Source organism: Callorhinchus milii, unplaced genomic scaffold (assembly GCF_018977255.1).
Source record: "Callorhinchus milii isolate IMCB2004 unplaced genomic scaffold, IMCB_Cmil_1.0 Scaffold17, whole genome shotgun sequence".
In the NCBI taxonomy this organism is placed as follows: Eukaryota; Metazoa; Chordata; class Chondrichthyes; order Chimaeriformes; family Callorhinchidae; genus Callorhinchus; species Callorhinchus milii.
Genome location: NW_024704758.1, coordinates 4,308,514 through 4,331,131, shown reverse-complemented (window position 1 = coordinate 4,331,131; position 22,618 = coordinate 4,308,514). Strand labels below are relative to the sequence as shown.

The following is a 22,618-nucleotide window of genomic DNA, read 5'->3' as shown; positions in this document are numbered from 1 at the left end:
TCAAACTGAGATTTTTCCTCAATGTCTTTTTCATGTTGAAACGCTTTAGTTATTAAGAGACTTTTGTAGGTAAATATTGCAGCAATTTTGTGTACAATAATGTCTCACACGAAGCAATGGAGACACCAGGAGAGACTCTCTACGATTTTCGAAGAGTGTCAATGGAGCTTTAAACATTCACATGAACTAGAGGCAAACGAGGACTTCAGTTTAAGATCTCAATCAAAAAATGGCACCTTTGATAATGCAATGTGTGGACCATTATATTATATCAGTTTGGACAATTATATTACAACAACAAATTACATTTGTATATCGCCTTTCACGTCAGGAGGACGTCCACCTCCTGAGAATATGTGACTCAGGAAACTGCTTCATAGAGACTGTTTTGATGTTTACAGTCAGAGCCAAACTGGTCTGCAGTACTTGACTCACATCAGCTTGGCTCATTTGGAAACACTTTTGCCTCCAGGTCAGAAAGTTATGAGTTCAAGCCTCATATTTTGACCTAATATGTGGGCGGACGTCTCTGGGTCACTTCAGACTGAGAGGAAAAATCTCAGTCTGAAGTGACCCAGAGACATAAAATCTGAATAAAAACAGCTGTGAGGAGAAAAACTGCAGTATTTTCAGTGGGTTCGGAACAGAACTGTTCAACAGTTGAACCAAATTGATATTATTTAAAGGGCTGAGCTGTTTGAATGAATAAACAACCTATTTCCGAACTGATATTGTGATGTATTGTGACAGTAGCCATTACTAATCATTAATTTTTTATATTTTGTGCAAATAAATCCGGTGTCTAGTTTTAGTGGGTTAATTTCTGTTCTGTCTGGCAACCTCTGCTTATTTTAAAGAGAGTTTGGCAGCACAGCACTTACTCGATCGTAAAAATCTTCCAACTTCAAACCGGATCAGTGAATTTTCCACCAGCTCCAGCCCACCTTAGCCTGAAGCTTAAGGCAAGAACGGGAGGGCAGGCTGAGCCAGGGGGGGAATTCTGGGGTCCGTGTTGCGAGGGTGATCGCGAGTTCGAGTCACGGAATGGGACGCAACAGGACGACGCTCGAATAAATAACAGGCGCACACGCACGCGGGCGTGAGAACAAAAAAAATACAATAATAAAATAATACATAAAATAAAAAATAACAAAATAATCTCTTGCCTCTTTCCCACAAACAAGTGAGCACTTGTTGTAGGAGGTGTAGTTCTCGAGTTTTGTCAGAGTCCGGCCTGCATTGTTATACCGATTTCGCAAATGAACATTTTAGTTTCTCTGCTGATTTGACAGCTCGGATTGGGCAAGCTCTCCATTAGTATCAACACGAGTTTTCGCAAGCAATTTGGCAGGGGATGGAAGAGGGAATGCTGTTGCCATACACATACACAGCGACCACTGGACAGCATCCAGGAATTAACTCCCTAACTCCAAATGTACCACAGCTGCTTCTTTCTGTGAAAGGCACTAACTACAGTATATGCAAATAGGTATTAACTCCACTCAAATGCACTTCATTTCTGTACTGGTTGCCTTATTTGTCTACAAAAGCAGTCATTACACTTCACCGTACAGTGGTTAGTTACAAGGTCACAAGTTTGGACGAAGAAGGCCCATTTTATCTCATCCCCCTGGGCAAAGAAATATGTCTTTGTGTCTCCTGAAATTGCCCTTTGCAATGCTAAACCTGTGTCCTGTTCTGCTGGTTTGGGGCACGTGACTCATATTCTTACTTCCTACTTGCAGTACTTTATATCTATCCACATTAAGTCTGTGAAGCATATTGAAGCAACGTGTTAAGGTGCTATAAAAATCCAAGTCCTTGTTAGGTTATTGGTACAGCTTTACAATTCACGATTTAAGCGCTGTGGGATGTTTACCCCGTGCGAGGGGCACCACATAAATACGTAAAGGCTGCGGTCGCTGGATCCATTCACGTTTTCAAGACTGAGGTCGATAGATATTTCTTGGGTCGGGGTATTAAGGGATACGGAGCAAAGGCGGGTAAACGACTTGAGGTACAGATCAGCGCTGATCTTATATAACGGCAGAACAGTCTCGCGGGGCTGAACGACCTGTTCCTGTTTCTAAATGCAACTTGTTGTTGTTGTCAGTATTTAGAAAGGATGATTCATCTCCATCACTCTGTTACCCCCTGCCCACATCCCCCCCCACCCCCCCCCCACACCCCCACCACACACACTCCCCCCCCCCCCCCCCCCCTGCAGACTTTTAGCATCGACTTGCAGGCTGGTGCAGTGCAATATTTTATTTGCAACAAAAAAAAAGTGTGTGTGTGTGTGTGTGTGTGTGGGTAGGAAATCAATTGCAGTGCTGTGCTCAGGAGGCAGATGATATGTTCACGTCTTGATAGCAATAGTAAAAACCAGTGTGTGTGGGGGGGGGGGGTGGGTGGAGGGGGGGGGGGAAGCACTGAGTTAAAGCCAAAGGGGGTGTGTGGGGAGTGTGGAATGGTATCAGGAACCAGTCCAGGAGGGAGGATGTGAGCGAGTTGGGAAGGCACAAGCGTTGCAATTGGTGCCTTGGACTGGAGCTGTGAGAGCCCTCTAGCGCTCAGCCCTCAGCCCTGGTCACAGGGAGAGAGAGACAGAGAGAGAGAGAGAGAGAGCGCTGTGCTCTGTACCCCCAGGTCCAGCTCTCTCCAGCAGCTTCGCTCCTGAGCTCCACTCCAGGGGGTGGGTGAGGTGGATGGGTGGGGGGGGGACGGGGACACCCTTATACACACACACACACACCACACAGAGAGAGAGAGAGAGAGAGAAGCTGTCTGTGAAGCCACACAGCCACCATGTCCTTCAACGACTCCTTCCCTGCCCTTGAGGACGAGCTCCCAGTTGACAACCTCTTCCTCTTCGAGATCGCCTGGGAAGTGGCCAATAAAGGTAAGGTGGGCAATGGGCAATTGCAAGCCCCTGCCCCTCTCTGCACTGCACTGCACAACCCCCCCCCCCCCCCCCCCCCACCCCCAGCGCAGCATTAAACCAACTGAGACTCCCCACCCCCACCCCTCCTCCTCCTCCTCCTCCTGCAACTCAGGAAATGCAGCAACACGTAGCCTTGTGTCTGGGGTTAGACCAACACCAGTGCTGCTGTGCTGCTGTGCTTTAATTACTGCGGCAACTTGCCTTCTCCTTGCGGCGGTGGCTCACCAGCCACTTGTTTCTCTTTCCACTCTTAGCAACACTGTGACCGACCCCCCCCCCACCAGTGAGATTGCCAACTAAATCCGCTTTCCAAGATGCAGGGCGGATAGTTTAGTTGCAGCGGCGGAGAAGGAAACTCTGGACTCAAGTCGAAATGTCCCAAGTTGGTTTACTGTGCGTGTGTGTATGAAAAAAATATTTCCCTTCCATTTATCCTTGGCCGCTCTGACCTTGACAGCTCCTGCACAGAGGCTAAGCAATGGCTTGCTCCCGTGTTCGCTGGTCTCCAGAAGGTAGTTTGGGAGTTAAGAGATCGGATCTAGCGATAAGAAGATAAATCCTTGCATTTGATATAAGCGCCTTATTACGTCCTCGAGACGTCTCAAAGCGCTTCACGGAATATACTGTAATGTGTATATTTTTGGGAGTGGGGGGGGGGGGGTGCGAAACCCAGCAGCCAATTGCGCACAGCAGCGTCCCGTTAAACAGTCGTGGATTGAGTGAACAAATAATTTTTTGAAGGGATTATTACCCACAGAACAACGATCTGCCAATCGACTAACGACCGGGTTCCTACTTATTGCTGGTAAACAGAAGTGCCTAATGTTTCACCCTGCCTGGGAATCGAACCCGGATCCTCTCGCTTGCGAGGCGAGTGCTCTAACCAATACTCGGCAGGGCTCCACATACGCTACAGGAGATGTAGTTCACTATTAACCCCCCCACCCCCCGCGTCCCCTGTTACACACACAACTCATGAGCAGAGGTCAAATGTCTGTCCCACAAACTATGGCTCTCCGTGTCAGAGCTCAATCCTTATTACACGGCTGTTTATATCACTTTGTCGTGATTTTCCAAATATAGATAACCATAAAGGGAATATTAACTTTCCCATAAATAACACAACGCAGCTGGTCCGAGGCTTTTACATTGCTATATATACTCTATTACAAATTTATTTAACCTTTTCTTGGTGTAACTGAATCATCTGACATTTTACTGTACAACTAGGAGCTGAGAGCAGACACCTGTCACATCCGGAACATGAGATTTGGGACACATCGAGACATGATGTGTGAGTGCAGAACTTAATTCTGTCACTAGATGCTGCTAAATATTTCCAAAGTGGGGGGCGGAGAGGCTATCAGAATTTCTAACATTTTGTGCCAATATTTACTCAACACCCACACAGCCCAAAATCATACAGAGTGAGAGTGCCTCCTTAAAGAGGACGAAAGTATTTGAACACAGTACTCCCCACCTTATTTCCTCCCCCTTCTCCTGAAGGTGCTCAACTCCTTTTTTCCATACACTAGTGCAGTTTCGCAGGTGCCCTTCAGTACTTTGTTCAAATGGCTTTTATTCATGTGTGAGCCTTGAGTGTCGATAAGGTAAGGCTGTTGGTAGAACCAAGGTGGGATTTGGCTGTAATTCTAACCTCTCCTGCCCCCCTCCCCCAAACCCCCCAGCCCCCCGCCACACACGAGAGGAGGTCAAACCTATCTTGGTTCTACCAACAGCCATGAAATGAATAACCAATTTATCTGTAGGTGTATTGGCCATGCCATGACACCAGGAGAAACCTGCTTCTCTTTTGCTGTATGGGATAATAATAATAATAATTCTTGTATTTGATATAGAATCTTATATGATTGAGATGTCTCAAAGCGCTTCAAAGAATATACTGTACTGTAAAGTGAATTATCTGTCTATTTTGTGGGCGAGTGTTTAACATCCACTTGAAAATACTCATCAACATTGCCCCTCCCCCCCCGAACACACTCACTGGTGGATTAATTAGGATTAATAGATCAATCCCAATGTAGGCCTTGAACCTACAACCTTCTGATGTGGATGAGTATGGCAGATGCATTTTTAGTGAATAATAATAGTAATGACCCTTACATTGATATAGTGCCCTTCACATGATTGGCGTAGAGTAATCACACAATCAATCAAAGAAAGTCAATATTAGCACAGCAAATTTTGCCCTATTATTATCCCAGTGGAGCTGGGGTGAAGTACTTTGAACCGAATTTAAAGTGATGCGGTTTCTTCAGTGCTAGCTGAGCAAACTCGTGTAACCCAGGTCTGTAATTGAGGGCTTTGGCACTCCCAGTGCACTAAATACACAGAAAGGTCTCGAGCTCCATTGGGATTCACTATTCCAATTAATCCTGGTAATTGAAAACTAATTAAGTCACTGATGTTATTCCAGATTTAATATTCCTTCATGCATTGACAGATCCTGTGGGACTCACACCACCAGTAAAGACATGTGAAGCAGCAGAGCCTCGGTATTTTTGAAACAAAGCACTCTTCTCTCATCTCATTTAATTCAATTTACCTCTCTGACCTGCTTACTCCCCACTCCACTACCCACCGCCTTCACTTGGCTGGCTCCAGCTTCCTGCTTATCCCTCACCCCACCCTTGCTCCACCATCGGCGGCCGTGCTTTTTCAGCCACTACCCCTGAAACTTTGCAACTTTCTCCCTCAACCCCTCCACTTTGCCCCCTACTTCCCTGTTTTCAGATCACACCAGAAGTCCTTCCTCTTCCTCTTGCCTACGGTCACTTCCTCCCATTGCCAGGGCTCGGCATCAGGCTCCACCACTCTTAAGCGTTCTGAGATACTACTCTGCATGAAGGGCGCTATATCAATGCAAGATGTTGTTAGTTCTGTATTTGAATCCTCTTGCCTAGGGAATATTCTGTATTACTATAAACACAATTAACCTTTACACCTTGCCATTGAGAGAACTGTCTTTCAAGCTTCCTCCTCCTGGACCACACGACCTGTGAGAGCTTTGGGTTGCAAAGGTTAACAGGAACCAAATGGAAAATAATTCCTGCCCCTCCAAGTCTTGATGATGAGCCAGGTTGGCTGATATGTTATCAATAGCGCCTGGAGTTCTGCAACCCACATGGTTCAGGAACTAGATAACCGATACCAACACAGAGGGTGAACTGGATTCTGATATTTCATTGTCAGGCACTACAATTTGGAAAACATCAGCCCCAAAGAGATCCCAAACACCCCACCCCCCCCCCCGAGTGAATTCGGACGGAGGAGATTGCAAAGATGGGGAGGGGCATGTTAGTGAAGATGAGGTCCAGGATCCTGAAGTCAATCTGCTGAAACAGAAGGACTCCAGGACTCCTTTATTGTTATGCCTTTGCCTATGCCTTTAATCTATCTCATTGAAGTCCCTCTGTTTCAGTGGGTGGAATCTACACTGTCATTCAAACCAAAGCTAAGATGACTGTGGACGCACTTGGCGAGAACTATTTCCTGATTGGACCGTACTTCGAGAACAGCGTCAGGGCTCAAGTGGAGCTGATCGACCCACCCATCCCGTCCATTAAACGCACCATCGATTGCATGAACGCCAAGGGCTGCAAGGTACTGGGAGCATCTTGGAGGATTGGCACCTAGCAGGGAGCAAACTACATGGCATGGGTTAAGGAATAGATATTTCTATTACACATTCCCACCCAACATCATTTGCATTCTTTAAAAATGAAACTATTCAGCTGCTTCCTCTGTAATTACATATTTGATATAAATGTGTTTAAAGTTTTGTAACCATATGCTGCATTATCTGAAGTACTGTAAACCTGTAGCTCAATGGTTAGAGCACTCGCCTCACAAGCGAGAGACCTGGGTTCAGTTCCCGGCAGGGAGAAATGTTGGGCAAGTTTCCTTACTCCACACACCTCTGTTTACCGAGCAGTAAGTAGGAACACGGTTGTTAGTCGATTGGTGGATCGCTTTTCCAGAGTTAATAATTCCTCCCCAAAAAATTATAAATTGGTCACTTCAATCCACGACTGATGGTGGGACACTGCTGTGTGCGATTGGCTGGCGAGTTTCGCGCACAAAATATACAATCAATTCACTTTACAGTGTGTTCTGTAAAGCGCTTTGAGACGTCTCAAAGTCATGATAAGGCGCTATATCAAATGCAAGGATTATTATTGCACCTAGAGCCTGGTGGAATTTCTTGCCATTAATTCTGTGTGAAAGTTTATTGTAGTATCTTTTGGCAATAACTAATGTATTTATAATCTTTTTACACTTTGTTATTATGTTACTGCAAGGCACTAGGAACCTTTTATAATAATAATATACATAATATTACAAATAATACATTGATAATTATTCTTATACAGTGTTGCAGCAAGGTCCTGGCTCTGTGAGTCTATCAGCCCAATCCTTGTTTGGCTCTACTGCCTTCTCGTTCCCCAGTAAATCGAATTCAAGATCTTTGTCCTTACATTCAAATCCCTCCGCGGCCTCACCATACACTTCCTCTGCGACCCTCTGCAACCCAACCAGCCCAGCCGCCCCCTGCCCTCAGTAAACATCAGCGTGCAAGCTTTAAGACATTCTGCCCCCACTCTCTGTAATTGTATCCAGGAGTCCGTGCTACTCCTCGGTTTTAAAGCCTGCCCTTTAAGACTTAACAGTTTGACCCCCCCTACCCCCTCCCTTTAGTCATCTTTGGCCCCCACTCTGCTCAACTCCCAAACCCACAGCCCCCCAGCTCAGGTGTCCAGCCAGCTGTGTGAAGTGCTTTGAGACTTTGCCTTGCCCCAGATGTGTCTGACGGGGATTGTGTTGCATTTTACAGATGTATTTCGGCAGATGGCTGATTGACGGCAGTCCCTATGTAGTGCTGATAGACATCAGTGCCTCGAGCTGGATGCTGGATCAGTGGAAGACTGAGCTGTGGGACACGTGCAATATAGGAATCCCCTGGTTTGATAAGGAGGCCAATGATGCTGTTCTGTTCGGATTTCTCACTACATGGTTTCTGGGAGAAGTAAGTCCAGAGAAATCTGCCTCCACTTAACCTATGTGCTGCTTGTTCAAGTTATATCGCTGTATATGCCATTACCTCATGCCCTAACCTTCCCGCTCTTACCCTCTCCTCAACCAAAGGGAGACTGAGAATGCTTGAGGTACAGATTAGTCGTGATCTTATAGAATGGCGGAGCAGCCTTGAGGGGCTGAATAGCCTACTCCTGTTTCTATGTTTCTAATGCAGAAACTGTGAACAGACCCTTAAATAGCGACATAGAGTCATAGATTGCTCCTCCTGCAGGTGGCCAGACATGCAGCGTGATAGACGCAGAAGCTCAGCCCTAACCCAGACCTGACTGACTGCAGGAGTCACCACCTGCCAACCCAAGTCCCTGTTTGCAGCTCCTGGTGGGGGCACGTCGACAATCCCACTGCCTGTCTCAGAGAGTTCCCAACTGCGACATGCAGTCATAGCTTCAGTTTACCCCTAACACAGACTCTGAGGAGGGCTGTGCAGAGCGAGCCCTGGCTGATGGCACAATGATGATTGCGTTCATCCCAGTGCGATCACTTGAAAAGGACTCCCAAGACACAACCCCGGATGACGGGTGCTGTATAAATATAAGTTGTTGTTGCAAACATCGTCGCTCACACCGTGCCTTCTGTATGGGACTTATTATTTGCAGATCAAGTGTTTTTAATGCTTCTTTATGACGGCAAAGTAAGTGATGTGAAGATTGTAACATTCAGTGGTGTCTGTTGGTGAAATACATTTGGTCCTTGTTCTTGGTTTGAAACGTACACCCTTTCCCCCCACTCTCTCCTCAGTTCATCGCTCAGTGTGAAGACAACCCCTTCATCCTGGCCCATTTCCACGAGTGGCTGTCAGGAGTCGGACTCCTCTTGAGTCGCATCCGGAAGCTTCAATTGGCGACAATCTTCACCACCCACGCCACGCTGCTGGGGCGCTATCTCTGCGCGGGGAACGTCGACTTTTACAATAACCTTCAACGTGTAAGTGTGTCCGTCAGATGCTCGGGGAAGGTCCTTCCAGGCCCTCGCAACCACACCAGCCTTAAACCACACAGCATTTTGGAAAATTCTTATCTTCATTCTTAACTCACTCTTAACTTAAGTTTCTTTTTTTTAAAATAAAAGATGCGCGGAAAACAGTTCCCAAATCACGACTGATTCGAAGAATTTTCCATAAATTTTAAAGACAATATACCATTGAAATGAGACCATGAGGTATGTTAGACCACCTTGCAGTTCTGCCTGAGTTAATGCTCAGGTTATATTTCCCTGAGCACGCACAGGAACTCAATTAAAGATGAACGTAAGGTCGGTGGGCTCAATGTTGCCGTGTTCCGCGCTCTAGGGCCCGGCTTCACATCCATCCCAAACACCAATGCAGAACAAGAGAAGTCCGATGCAGTTGATCAAGCCTATTTCTTCTGCTCCAGATTAAAATTGAGTTCAGGTCCCAAATGCCATGCTCAAGTGTACAAAGCTCTGAGCAGGCCATATCTGGCGTAGCGCATGGTTCGACATAAGGGGGACTGAGGCCCGAGTGGCAATGCAGACGAGAGCCACAAAGCTAATCCGGAGGGATATCCGGAGGTATGAGCCATGGTCTAGGAACAAGGACTCTTCAGCCTCATAAGGAGATGGTTCAGAGGAGATACACCAGATACCAAACAGGATTGAGAAAGTAAATCCAGAAATATTTCTTTACATAGAAGGTAATCAACAGCTTGGTCAGGTTACCCCCTCCCCCCATCTCGGCTTTTGCTTAAGATTTACAGCCCTTCTCCAAGCTTCTGCTCAAATTTCATTCCCCCACCAGTTTATTTCCAAGGGGCCTCCCCTGAGCAGAGCTGTCAGTCACGATGACACACTAACTGTGCCCCTTCCTGCAGACAGCTTTGGGTCTGAGGGCCCTCCCTGCTCCCTGGGCTTCAATCCAGATCCAGATCCCGCACAGTAGCCGTTTAATAAGCATTTCTTCGCCTGGAAATTCCACTTCCACAATCACTTTCAAAGTGAACTAAGACCAGGTTGTTTACTCCATATGAAAGCTCATGTTACAAATGAAATGGCTTTGCTGTGCAAGCCGTGCTGTGGTAAAACATTTCGACAAGATCTCATCTTTAACTCACCCAGTGTTCTGGCCAACATTCCTTCCTCATCCAAATTTGCCAAACAACAGATTAATTGGTCCTTTATCTCATCCTTGTGTATGGGACGTTGCTGACGCAGATTAACTGTTGTGTTTGTTTGAATAAGAATCACGGCACTTCAGAGCAATTCAGTGAGTGAAACACTATTGATAGGGTCTCCTTGGAGCTGAACTGACTGTTTGGTATTGGAATGTTGGAATTGATCCCACCCTCAGTGTGACGGTGTCTCCAGTCCATCCAAGCGGGTTTGCAGTATTCCAGAGTATTGCTGACGACAACACAGCCAGGCTGCCTCATCAGCAAGACCTGGAAGGGCAGACCAGTCACTGGGACAGGGAATCCTCCCACTCATCTGTTAACCCTGCAAGACAAAACCTTGACCAGCAGTGTGGTCCTACCTGGATAAGCAGTGGGAAAGCTTGACAGGCGGTGCTCTCAATGGCAAGCTATTTGGTTTTAGCTGGTTAGAGTCCAGCAGTTACCCCAACACACACTCTGGGTTCCCCATGCCTTGGATCTTGCCAACCTAATAGTTTCTAGAATTAAATAAACAGGATGCGTCATTCCAAGGAAATAGTTCGCATTCCATTCTAATGAACGTCTCTAGAGTTTCCATCTTGGTAGGATGGATAAGGTTGGTTTAGATACTGATAAGCGTGTTGATGGGTTTCTGCATCTGTCAGACATCCAGCTGACTAAAAAAATATAGATACAGAGTAAAGCTCCCTTTACACTGTTCATCCACATTTCCAGGTCAGCTATAATCTAAGTTAGATATACAACAACAACAGCTTGCACCTATATAGCGTCCTCCATGCAGGGTAGCATCTCAGAGTGCTGAACAGTGGCGGAGCCTGACTCCGAGCCTGTGGGGAAGGGGAGGAGGTGGCCGAAAGCACGGTCGAAGAGGAAAGTTTTCAGGCGGGACTTGAAAGAGAGGAGAGAGGGGGCAAGTCGGAGGGATTGAGAGAGAGTATTCCTGAGTTTAGGGTCGTAGTAGCTGAAAACGCGACCTCCGATGGTGGGGCGGAGAGTGCGAGGGACGAGCAGGAGGCCGGTGCCAGTCGAGCGGAGTGTGGTGGATTGGGGGAGTGAGGAGGTCGGAGAGGTCGGGAGGTGCCAGAGTGTGAATGGATATAAATATAGAGTCAAAATCTCAGTAGTCTCTGGCTGGGTTCAGATTGCTCCCCCTCTCCAGTCTGGAATGAGCCAGCACACGAGTCACCCAATTGCCCAGTGTATTTGCTGAGTTTCTGTCTTCTCGCCTCACCAGTTTGATGTTGACAAGGAGGCGGGGACGAGGCAGATTTACCACAGGTATTGTATGGAACGGGCTGCCGTGCACTGCGCACACATCTTCACCACGGTATCTGAAATCACAGCCATGGAAGCACAGCATCTGCTGAAGAGAAAGCCAGGTGAGCCCCTCTGACTGACGGAAGCAAGGTCCACGCAGTGTCAAATCAGTTCACAGCAGCGCTGCCTCTGGAGAATCATAGAGCTGTATCAGTTCCACACTGAGACAGATCATTCAGCCATCAAGTGGTTGATGTGGAAGAAAACATCAACTTATATCCCACTCTCCTGCTCACTCAGGGTAGGGAGGGGGCAGCGGGCAGGAAGGGGGCAATGGGGTCATACACCATCAATGTTTACAGAGGTGTGAGGGAGGCTCGGTGCTGGCTGCAGGTTTTTGAGCCTGACTTTCTCTCTCTCTCTCGTGGCTCAGAGGTGGTGACACCCAATGGACTGAACATCAAGAAGTTTTCAGCCATGCACGAGTTCCAGAACCTGCATGCCCGCAGCAAGGCCGTGATCCAGGAGTTCGTCAGAGGCCACTTCTACGGGTAAGAGCCTCCAGCGTCAGCTCACAATTCTCCAGCGCCTTTCGCATGGCGTGAACATCTCAACGTGCTTCACATCTGGAAAGGAATTACCGAGCAGGGAAGAATGTGGGAAGAGTCTGGGGTGTTGTTGACTCAAGACACGATCCAAAAAGATTTCCTAGGTGGTTTTGAAGCTGGGAGAGAAGGTTACAGAGCATAGCGGCTATCAGCTCAGACGACAATTGTGGGAAGGAGGGAGTGAGGAATTAGCAGTTGACTAGTTGTTAGCGGGATCTAAATCCACTAACTCCCTGACTGTCCAGAGCCTTGGGACGTACTCCCGATGGGAAAGGCACTATACAAATGTAATTTTGTACTGTATTGGTTTGGCTCATTGCACGCCACAGATGTTCTGTAACTCATTTTCTCTCTCTCTCCTCTCTTTCTCCAGATGTCTGAACTTCAACCTGGACAAGACGCTATTCTTCTTCATTGCTGGAAGATACGAGTTCTCAAACAAGGGGGCTGATGTGTTCCTGGAAGCCTTGGCACGTCTCAATTACCTGCTCAAGGTCAGACTCGGGTGCTTTCAGTATTCTCCATTTCTCATTGTATCCAGTCAGTATTTGATGCTGGAGTTCTGTGCATTGTGCCGTTTGGGTTCAGTGTTATCAAAGAACCTGATTGTCTAACCTTTATTCGTGCTAATGGTTCGGGGAAAGCTCCTGCACAGTTTGTTTGACCTTGAGGAGTTTCACACCTACCATGTTTGATGAAGTAGCACATTGCCTTGTCCCTGTCAGCTCCACCATCCACAAAATCCATCTGATCCAAACTCCGCCGCCCGCAAACTCATCTGCCCTAAACTCCATACCCCCATCTCACCAGTTCTAGCCAGGCTCCACTGGCTCCCTATCGCGAACGGATAGATTTCTAGATCCTCACACTCGTTTTCAAATCTCTTCATGCCCTCGTACCTCCCTACCTATCCAATCTGCTTACCGACACCCCCCTCCCCCCCCCCCCCTGCCCACTCCACCACCCGCTGCCCCGGCTCGGCTGGCTCCAGCCTCCTGTTTGTCCCTTGTCCTTCCACTCCACCATCGGAGGCTGTGCCTTCAGCCACTACGCCCCGAAACTCTGGAACTCATTCCCTCAATCCCTCCGCCTTGTCCCCTTCGCTCCCCACTTTCAAATCCCTCCTAAAGCCCATCCTTTTTGTGACGGTGCTTACGGTCACCTTCCCCCCTCCGTCTCACCCCAGATCGGTGACAGACTCTGCCATCGTGGAGTCCTGTAGCTCAGTGGTTAGAGCACTCGCTTTGCAAGTGAGAGACCTGGGTTCAATTCCAGGCAGGGGGCGAAACCTTGGGCAAGTTTCCTTACTCCACACAGAGCCTAATAATAATCCCTCCAAAACCAAAAACAATAATAAATTGGTCATTTTCAATCTACGAGTGTTTGTGGGACATTGCTGTGTGCAATTGGCTGCCGCGTTCGCCCACAAATATACAGTCAATTCACTTTACAGTGTGTTCTGTGAAGCGCTTTGGGACGTCCTCCCGACGTGAACAGCGCTCTATCAAATGCAAGGATTATTATTATTATTGTCATCGTCCTAGCGCTCGGGGACACTACCCCGCATGAAGGGCGCTGTATAAATGCAAGTTGTCGCTGTTGTTGCTCTGGAGGCACCAGAATAATACGTGTGCCGAGATCTGAATAATGCTTTCATTGGGTAACCATGGATAGTAGTGCAGTGAAGACAATGTGATTGTTCAACGTTCCTCCCACCTGACTTGGCTCTATTTTCTGACCAATTTCTCGACCTTTCTCCATCAGTGGCAGTGTGTTCCCACTGGGTGGCAGCAGATCACACCTTTCTCTCTCCATGTGTGAAGCCCAGGTTGTCATACCAGTTTGGTCTCACGTGTTCCTGACCCGCGGCTCAGGGAAGAGCAGCTCTTGTGAGGTTAGGTGACTCACCTACACTTGTGCTAAAGGTCCATTCAGAAATCTCACCTCGTGCGTTCGGTCTTGTATCAAAAAGTACGAGGCAGCAATAAACAAGACAGACAGGAACTGGGCGATGTTGTTAAATCAGTTGAGTTTAGACCCCTAGACATCATCTCAGGCCGTACAGTGCTCTGGGTCAGGCCACATATAGAGTACTGCATGCAGATCTGGTCATTAACTGGGATTGTAAACTCCGAAAATACTTTAGGATGCACCAAGATAGTAGAACAAGAGGACACAGATTTAGAGTTACAAAGGGCAATTTCAGGGCAGATATCAGTAAGTCTTTCTTTACCCAGAGGGTAATTAATGACTGGAACAGGGTTGCCAGGAAGGGTGGTTGAGGCCAGGACACTGGGACTCACTTAGAAAAAACAGCTGATGCTATGATTAAGGATGGAGGGTAGGTGTTCTGGAAAGATAAGATTGAATGGGCTGAAGGGCCTTCAAACCCAACCAATCTTGTGATCATTTCATAAAGGTCGTCAGGCTGTATCACAGCAGAATATTATCTATCAATCCTTAAAGCCTTCAGTGCATTCTACTCATTGTGTGTTCTACATTAGCAAAAACAGCACAGCTTCCCCACGGATAAGCCGGTTTATCCAGTTGAATAACTAAGTTATAGAGTTAGTTATCAGCTCCATCTTTACTCTGTATATAACCTGCGTTGAGCTTCCCAAAATGCACTCAGTATTCACCTGCAGCCGCCTTGTATAAATTTACCATCCCTTCCTCGTGTTTATTTTCAGTTCCCGTTTGTATAAAATCTAGAATCCCATATTCTTTGTTGATAGCCTTGTCTGCCTGTACTTGCTCGGAGCGCTGTGAGCATCTCTGTGGAGAGTTTTGGTGTGAAAGTGTGATGTGCGTGTGTTAACATGTGCACCGCCCCCTGTGGGACAGGTCAACCAGAGCGACGTGACGGTGGTGGTGTTCTTCATCATGCCCGCGAAGACCAACAACTTCAACGTGGAAACACTGAAGGGCCAGGCAGTGCGCAAGCAGCTCTGGTGAGACTCCGCGGATCCCCCCCCCCCCCCCCCCCGAGACCCCCCCCATCACGCTCTTCCCATCGTCACGATTAGAACAAGTTTGCCCGCAAGATATACTTTACAATATATTCTGTGAAACGCTTTGAGACATCTCAACGATGTGATGAGGCGCGATATCAAATGCAAAGGATTATTATTGTTAACAATAATCTTCGTATTTGATACAGAGCCTTATCGCGTCGTTGAGATGTTGAGAGTTTTCCAAGAAGTGCAGTGACTGTGTATTTGTAGATGAGCACAGCATGAATGGACTTGTTGTTGTTGTTGATGTAGGCAGTGCCTGGTCTCTGCCGCAGGTGTTGATCTGGGAATCTTAAAGTTTCCCGTCTTATGTTACAGGGACACGGCCAATGTGATCAAGGAGAAGTTTGGCAAAAACCTTTATGAGTCGCTCTTGGTGTAAGTACTTCTGCAGCACTGAATGGATCACCACTCGGTCTAAGCTGGAAATGTCCGATTCATTATCAATCCCAATGAAATATCAACCATAAGACGCACTGCTGTTCCTTATCGCTACGCAATCTTCAATACAATAACACGGTCACGATGGTCAAACAGCCTCCCAACACTCACTGTCAAGGTTCACACAAGAACATTTTCCAGGATTGGCCGTAGATGTAAATGTTGTAAAGCTCGAGTGTGCTTAAGGCTCTGCTCTCTGGACCCACAGTTGGAGGACCAGTGGGACACTTCTGCCATGGGCTGGCCAGCTTCATATTGGAAGCCAGAAGTGATGTCAGCGGCAACCTGACGACCCGAACGTGGGACTGGGTGGCCATTTTGTTTGGCGGACGCATTATAACAGGGTTTAAATAGATGGAACCGCCCTGTATAATGGGGGTCGCTCCCCAGGATGGAATTCAGCATCTCGGGCTAAAACTCCTGCCTGCCAGCGACTGAAAGCTCACTCTCCCTGTTTGTGTTGCAGAGGTGAGATGCCTGACATCAAAAACATGCTGGATCGGGAGGACTTCACTCTGATGAAGAGAGCAATATATGCCACTCAGGTAAGTTCTCAGTAATATTAACAATAATAATAATAATCCTTGCATTCGATACAGCGCCTGATCACGTCTTTAAGGCGTCTCAAAGCGCTTCACAGAATATACTGTAAAGTGAATCGACTGTGTGTTTGTTGGGCGAAATGGAGAGAAACGAGGGTGCAAATGCACTCCCGTTTTCTCCTTTCCTCGTCCAGATTTGACAGAATATCTTGTTCGATGAGGCAGGTTGTGTGTTTGGCTCCTGGTTTAGCAGATCGGGGTTTTACTAAAAACTCAATCCCTGACGTTTTGCCCTTGTGTCTTTTTTTCTCCCCGCTCAGCGCACCACATTGCCTCCCGTCTGCACGCACAACATGCTGGATGATTCCAACGACCAGATCCTGAAAGCCGTCCGAAGAATTAGATTGTTCAATAACGCAACTGACCGAGTCAAGGTGCGGGCCCCATGTGAGAGGCGCTCTATCCAATGGTAACCTGGCAGCTCTCGGTCACAAGCATCGAGAGCTTTCCCGGTGCTTGTCCAGTCAGACCCACGCTCGCATTAAGGTGTTCAGGACACTTCCACCCCTCGCCGGTGAGCCGGGGACAGCAAGGGGAGGATGAGTGACGGAGCTGTTAATAAATGTATCTTATTCCTTCTCCAGATCATCTTTCACCCAGAGTTCCTGTCATCTACCAGCCCGCTGCTCCCTCTGGATTACGAGGAGTTTGTGCGTGGCTGCCATCTGGGCGTCTTTCCTTCCTATTATGAACCGTGGGGATACACTCCTGGTGAGTCCCAGTCAGGGAGGGAGACTCTGTGCTGTAGTGATATAGAAGCCGGGTTTCACGGTTCTGATGGATTCCTGGTACGTTGGTGGATTTCCCCAGAGATTCGTGTCCTGGAGATCCAGAGCGTAGTGATTAGAGCAAGTTGAGAGGTCGCGGGTTCGATTCCCTGCCGGGGCGAAACCTTAGGCAAGTTTGCTTACTCTATACTCCTCTGTTACCTAGCAGTAAATAGGAACCCGGTTGTTAGTCGATTGGTAGATCACTTTCCAGGGGTAAAAATCCCTTCAAAAGAACGTTGGTCACTCAATCCACGACTGTTTGTGGGGACGCTGCTGTATGCAATTGGCTGCCACGTTTTGCCCACGAAATATACAGTTAATTCACTTCACAGTATATTCTGTGAAGCCCTTTCAGACGTCTTGATTATTATTATTATTATTATTATTATTATTATTATTATGTCCAGTCCCTCACAACATGCACTCGTTCCACTCTGCCAGCCGGTGTTTGCAAAAGAGTTGTCTGGTATAACTGAGTATCATCCTGACCTGCCCCCCACCACACATGCACTCTACTGCTCCATGGAATTGTTCTTTTGTTAGAATAAAAGAACTGGCATTTTTCTATCGCGTTAACAAATCTCAAAGTGGGTCACGAGTAATTATTGTCAAGTGTAGTGACTGTTTTTGTAGGCAAACGCGGCAACCAATTTGCACACTAAGTTCCCACAAACAGCCATGAGATGAATATGGATGATTGCTGGCCAGGACACTAAGCGTCTCTGACCGTCTAGCCACGCTCGCTGACTCAATCCAGTGCTTTCCTATGGTTAGAAGTATCCTAACTCCACCTGGAGATGGCCTCAAAGGAGACAGTCTCCATTTGTAAAGCAACAGCCACAGAAAATGAGGGTAATTAGCATTGCCTCGAGCGTAATGTAGCACTTAATCCAGACACCAATTAGCCAGTGAAAGACACAGAAGGTAAATTAACTGGAGATAAATACACCAACTGTCACAGAAAATGCGAATGGTCCAGGGTTCTTGTGACTCCCGTGTAGAGCTCACAGGCTCTAAAGCAGCCGCTAAAGCACTATAATCTTCCAGCTAGTGACCTTCTGTAGCGTCGATCATCACGTCAGTCAGTATGGGAGCTTCATATTGGTGGAACTTGTTGGTCTGTCACGTTGGTGCAGAAAGGCAGCATGTGACTAGTTCACATCTCTGATACTGCGTTCCGTTCAGTTACACACACAGATCAATCCCCATCACTGTCACTCTTAAATTGTGAGACAAAATGTTTTTTTGCACACTTAAGAAATGGACAGAATTTTCAGCCTCGAATTTTTGGCTTGAAATCGCTCTGCTGACGAGACACTATTTTAATTTTGTAGTCATACTGCTATTGGCCCATCATATCTGTACATGATCTCACTCACACACTGGAGCTCTCCGCTCTAATCCTATTTCCCTGCTCTCCTCCCATCGTGTTCTTTACTGGTGTTCGTTCCCCCGCTGGAGATATCGACTCAAACCACCCTTCCACTTTATGCTATTATCCCTGTGCTGATGCCACCTTCTCTTGAAACCATTTCAGTATGACCTTAGCTCAATTGGTAACAGTGTTCCCTGAGTCAGAAATTTGAGCCACTTTGAGCTCACAGTCCACTGACACTCCGAGCTCTGTATCGTCAATTGGGGATTAATGACACTGTTCAAACTTTAAAGGGAGTTTCTCTCTCCTGGTGTCCTGGCCAACATCCTCCTGATAAATCATGGCTGTTTGTGGGGCATTACTGTGTGACCGCATTACACTTTACAGCATACTGTGTGACCGCATTACACTTCAGCAGTGAAGCGCTTTGAGGTGTGTCAACATTATAGACACGGTATCAACTGCAAGGATTCTCGTGTTACTCTAATCCTCCCACCCCCTGAAAACCTACCTCATCGACTGTGCTTACAGTCACACGCACTCTTTCCTCCCTGAACATCTGACCCTTTCTTTCCTTGTGAAGTGCTTGGAGAAGTGCTTTGGTCCGCCTGGCCTGCTCTACCATCGGCAGCCGGGCCTTCAGCCTCTTTGCCCCCACCCTATGGAACTCCATCCCACATTCCCTTCGCTTCGCTCCCCTCCCTTGCCTCCTTCAAGGCACGTCTCAAAACCCTCCTCTTTGACCGAGCCTTCGGTCACGCTCCCTGCCCTCCACGCACCCTGATCCCGCCCCCCAGCTCGGGTCCCTGACTGTCCAGTGCCTTGGGATGTCCTCCCGACCTGAAAGGCGCTGTGTAAATGTAATTTGTATTGTATAACTATCTGCTGTTGCCACACTCACCGTTGATGCTGTCTCTATCCACTTCACTGTTGATGTTGTGTTTTGCAGCGGAGTGTACAGTGATGGGCATCCCCAGCGTCACCACAAATCTCTCTGGGTTTGGCTGCTTCATGCAGCAACACATCGCAGACCCAGCCGCCTATGGTGAGTCACAGTGTGAAACTGAAATTAAGTGACAATAGTCATACACGACTAAATTATATCTAGAAAATTGAATCAGTTACTTAGAAGCACACTATTTGCTGTCATTAGTGAATGAAGCAGAATATACACCATGGCTTTTCTCTGTCTCTCTCTCCATCTCTTATCTGTCATCCTCTACTTGTACTAACCCTGTCCATTGCTGAGTCCCCCATTATGTTGCCCCCACCCCACTCCATACATCCAAGTGTCTTTGAGTGCTTTAACGGAAAAAGATTCACTTGGATCAGTCACGTTGGCTTCTCTTGGGTGTACATAATGGATAAGAGGGATTGAGTGACATCAATAATGTGTTTTAAATGTCGTTACAATGAGGAATTACTGTAAATCACAGTGAGGGATTAGAGCATTAGAGGGACTGACGTACTCTAACTTTGTGCCCAGCTCCCTAACTTAATAACACACAGACATAAGGGCTGACTTTACCTATCGTCTCTCAGGCGCTCCGTATCCATGTTCCTTCTGTGGCGTATTATTCACGTTGAGTAATGAGATCAGTGGGGCACGGCGTTCAGTCATTGCTGAAATTAATATAATTGCTGTACTCACAAACACCTCACCTCGCTCCTGCATAAAATGCTCCACTCTTGACAAATGGGCCGATTGCAGTCCACATGCAGCCCCTGTGAGGGATGTGTCACGTGATAATGACATTAGTGAGAGGACCAGTCTGTTCACGCTTATTTTTTTAACAGAATTAGCCTCTAGCACTTATGTCAAGAGCAATGGATGCACCTTCCTGCCTAGTGAACATCCTGCAACGCTGTGCGTGGAAGAAATAGCTGCTTTAGAGCAAATAACACCCACTGTATACAGCTGGCACAAAATACACAGGCAATCCACTTTACAGTACATTCCGGGAGGCGCTTTGAGGCGTTTCAAAGTCGTGATAAGGCTCTATATTAATTGCAAGGATTATTGTTGTTTATTCTGCCTGGCGGGCGCTCACCTTTGCTCTCTCCTCAGGCATTTACATCCTCGATCGGCACGTGAAGTCTCTGGATGAATCGTGTAACCAGTTGACCTCGTTCATCTACAGCTTCTGTCAGCAAACCCGGCGTCAGCGCATCATCCAGAGGAACCGCACTGAGCGTCTCTCAGACCTGCTGGACTGGAAGTACCTGGGGAGGGTAACCATCAGCTACTCACTGTCCTTCACACAGACGGTCTTTACACAGCACGTTCCACTGCCTGAGCGATAGCCATCCCAGCATTTGATGTGACGCCTTTCGGGTTGGGAGGACGTCCCAAAATGCTTCACGTGATTCACTGTGAAGTGTAGTCACTATGTTAACGCAGCACTGCCAATTTGTGCACAGCCACAAACCCCACAAAGCTGTGAACTGAATGACCTATATTTCACCTGGGGGATTGTGGGGCCAGAACCCTTGGAGAAACTCCCTCAATGTCCCCCACCTTGCCTGCTCCACCATCGGTGGTCGGGCCTTCAGCCTTTGTGCCCCCACCCGCAGGAACTCCATCCCAGAGCCTCTCGGCTTCACCCACTCCCTTGCCTCCTTCTCGGCCCGTCTCAAGACCTTTGTTTTCGACCGTGCCTTTGGTCCCCTTTCCTCCTCCACCCTCCCTACCTTCCACCGCCTTTGATTTTGCCCCCCAGCTCAGGCGTAAATCCTTAATTTCCCAGCACCTTAGAATGTCCTTTCGAAGTGAAGGCGCAATATATAAATGCAATTTATTGTTCTTATCTCATCCAAAGGACAGCGCCTCTGACAATGCATCTCACCCCCAACTCTGCAGTGGAGTGTCATCTGAGACTGTGAATTCAAAGGCCTGAGGTGGACCTTGAACCTACAACCTTCTGACACAGAGGGGAAGAGTACTGCTGACTCAGCCAGCCTGATACCTAACCTGGCAAAGCTGGAAGGCTTGGCTGCCTTTCAGCTTCACTTGCAGTCTGCATAAGGCAGCTCAGCTCAGGTCAGCGAGCTCCCGTCTCTATGTCAGAAGGTTTGTGAGGTCGATCGCCGTGTCAGGGAGCTGATCTCACGGTCCAGGCTGACACAGTGTTAGATAAGCACCTGATATACATGCTGTGATGGTGTTGACTCGTGCTTTGTGCTGCGAGATGCCTCTTTACCTCCTTATAAAGCAAACATCTCTGATTGTCGTTTCAGTATTATGTCCACGCGAGGCAGATGGCTTTAGCCAAAGCTTATCCAGATTCATTCACATCCACTCTCTGGGAGCCTGAAGTGGTGAGTGATCCCCTCATTAACATTAGTAGCTGTAACGTCACACAGAGAGTGACCCTCAACCTGTGAGAACACAACGACTCTGTACAGTGACAATGATGAGATTTATCCAATCGAGAGTGTCGCAGGAAGTGACCGGTCCGAGGAAGAGAATAGATCTATTTGATTGATTAATAATAATAATCCTTGCATTTGATACAGCGCCTTATCACGTCTTCGAGACGTCTCAAAGCTCTTCACAGGATCTACTGTAAAGTAAATTGACTGTATCCTGTGAGCGGAACGCAGCAGCCAGTTGCGCACAGCAGTATCCCCACAAACAGTCGTGGATTCATTCTCTAGTTTGAGTTAATTTCCTACAATTTTCTTTTTTTCTTAATCACAGAGTGAAGGTTTCTGCTACCCCAGACCCGCCTCCAAACCCCCGTCTCCCGCCACCTCCCTCCACTCCAGCCCCTACCACAGCGAGACCGAGGAGGAGGAGGACGAGCGATACAATGAAGAGGAAGAGGCGGAGAAAGACAGGAAGAACATAAAGCCAATCACTAGCATCACTCGGCGATCAGGGAAGAGACACGTGAGGAGGAATGGGTCTGACTCGTCGCGAAGCCTTACCTCCAGTGATGCTGAGAATCACAGTGACCAGGACACTGTGGAGTGAGAGTGTGCAGACTATCCCGGGAGGAGCTGACAGTCAACGAGCACAAACTCAAGTGACTCACATGAAAACAGATCTACACAGCGGCCTTTGTCACAGAGGAAAGTGAGTTAACGTTTCAGTTAAATGACTTTTCGTCAGAACTCTAATTCTGACGAAAGGTCATCAACCTGAAACGTTAACTCACTTTCCTCTCTCCATAGATGCTGCCTAACCTGCTGAGTGTTCCCAGCGACTTCTGTTTTTATTTCAGATTTCCAGCATCTGCAGTATTTTGCCTCATGTCCTTTTACATGCTGGTCCCTATAGGCCAGCAAGCCACCTCTTGTTATAGTCTGGTCACAGCAGCCCATGGCAAGTAGATATTTCTGATTCTTGGAGGAGGGA

At 47.5% G+C, this 22,618-nt stretch overlaps 1 protein-coding gene across 1 annotated transcript; it reads left to right on the top strand.

Moving 5' to 3' along the window:
- Positions 1–2,745: 2,745 nt before the first annotated feature.
- Positions 2,746–22,411, top strand: LOC103174867 (glycogen [starch] synthase, muscle). The gene is made up of 16 exons (XM_042341540.1): positions 2,746–2,902; positions 6,387–6,568; positions 7,800–7,991; positions 8,801–8,986; positions 11,426–11,570; positions 11,882–11,999; positions 12,430–12,550; positions 14,901–15,007; positions 15,389–15,448; positions 15,978–16,056; positions 16,374–16,487; positions 16,698–16,824; positions 19,208–19,303; positions 20,327–20,490; positions 21,496–21,576; positions 21,959–22,411. The coding sequence occupies exons 1-16, from the start codon at positions 2,809–2,811 to the stop codon at positions 22,232–22,234; spliced, it is 2,142 nt and encodes a 713-aa protein (XP_042197474.1). The 5' UTR covers positions 2,746–2,808; the 3' UTR covers positions 22,235–22,411.
- Positions 22,412–22,618: the final 207 nt, after the last annotated feature.

Coding starts and splice junctions, on each gene's coding strand:
- LOC103174867 (XM_042341540.1), top strand. CDS start 2,809: ATGTCCTTCAACGACTCCTTCCCTGCCCTTGAGGACGAGCTCCCAGTT. Junction 2,903..6,386: donor CTGGGAAGTGGCCAATAAAG/GTAAGGTGGGCA, acceptor CCTCTGTTTCAG/TGGGTGGAATCTACACTGTC. Junction 15,449..15,977: donor CTTTATGAGTCGCTCTTGGT/GTAAGTACTTCT, acceptor TTTGTGTTGCAG/AGGTGAGATGCCTGACATCA.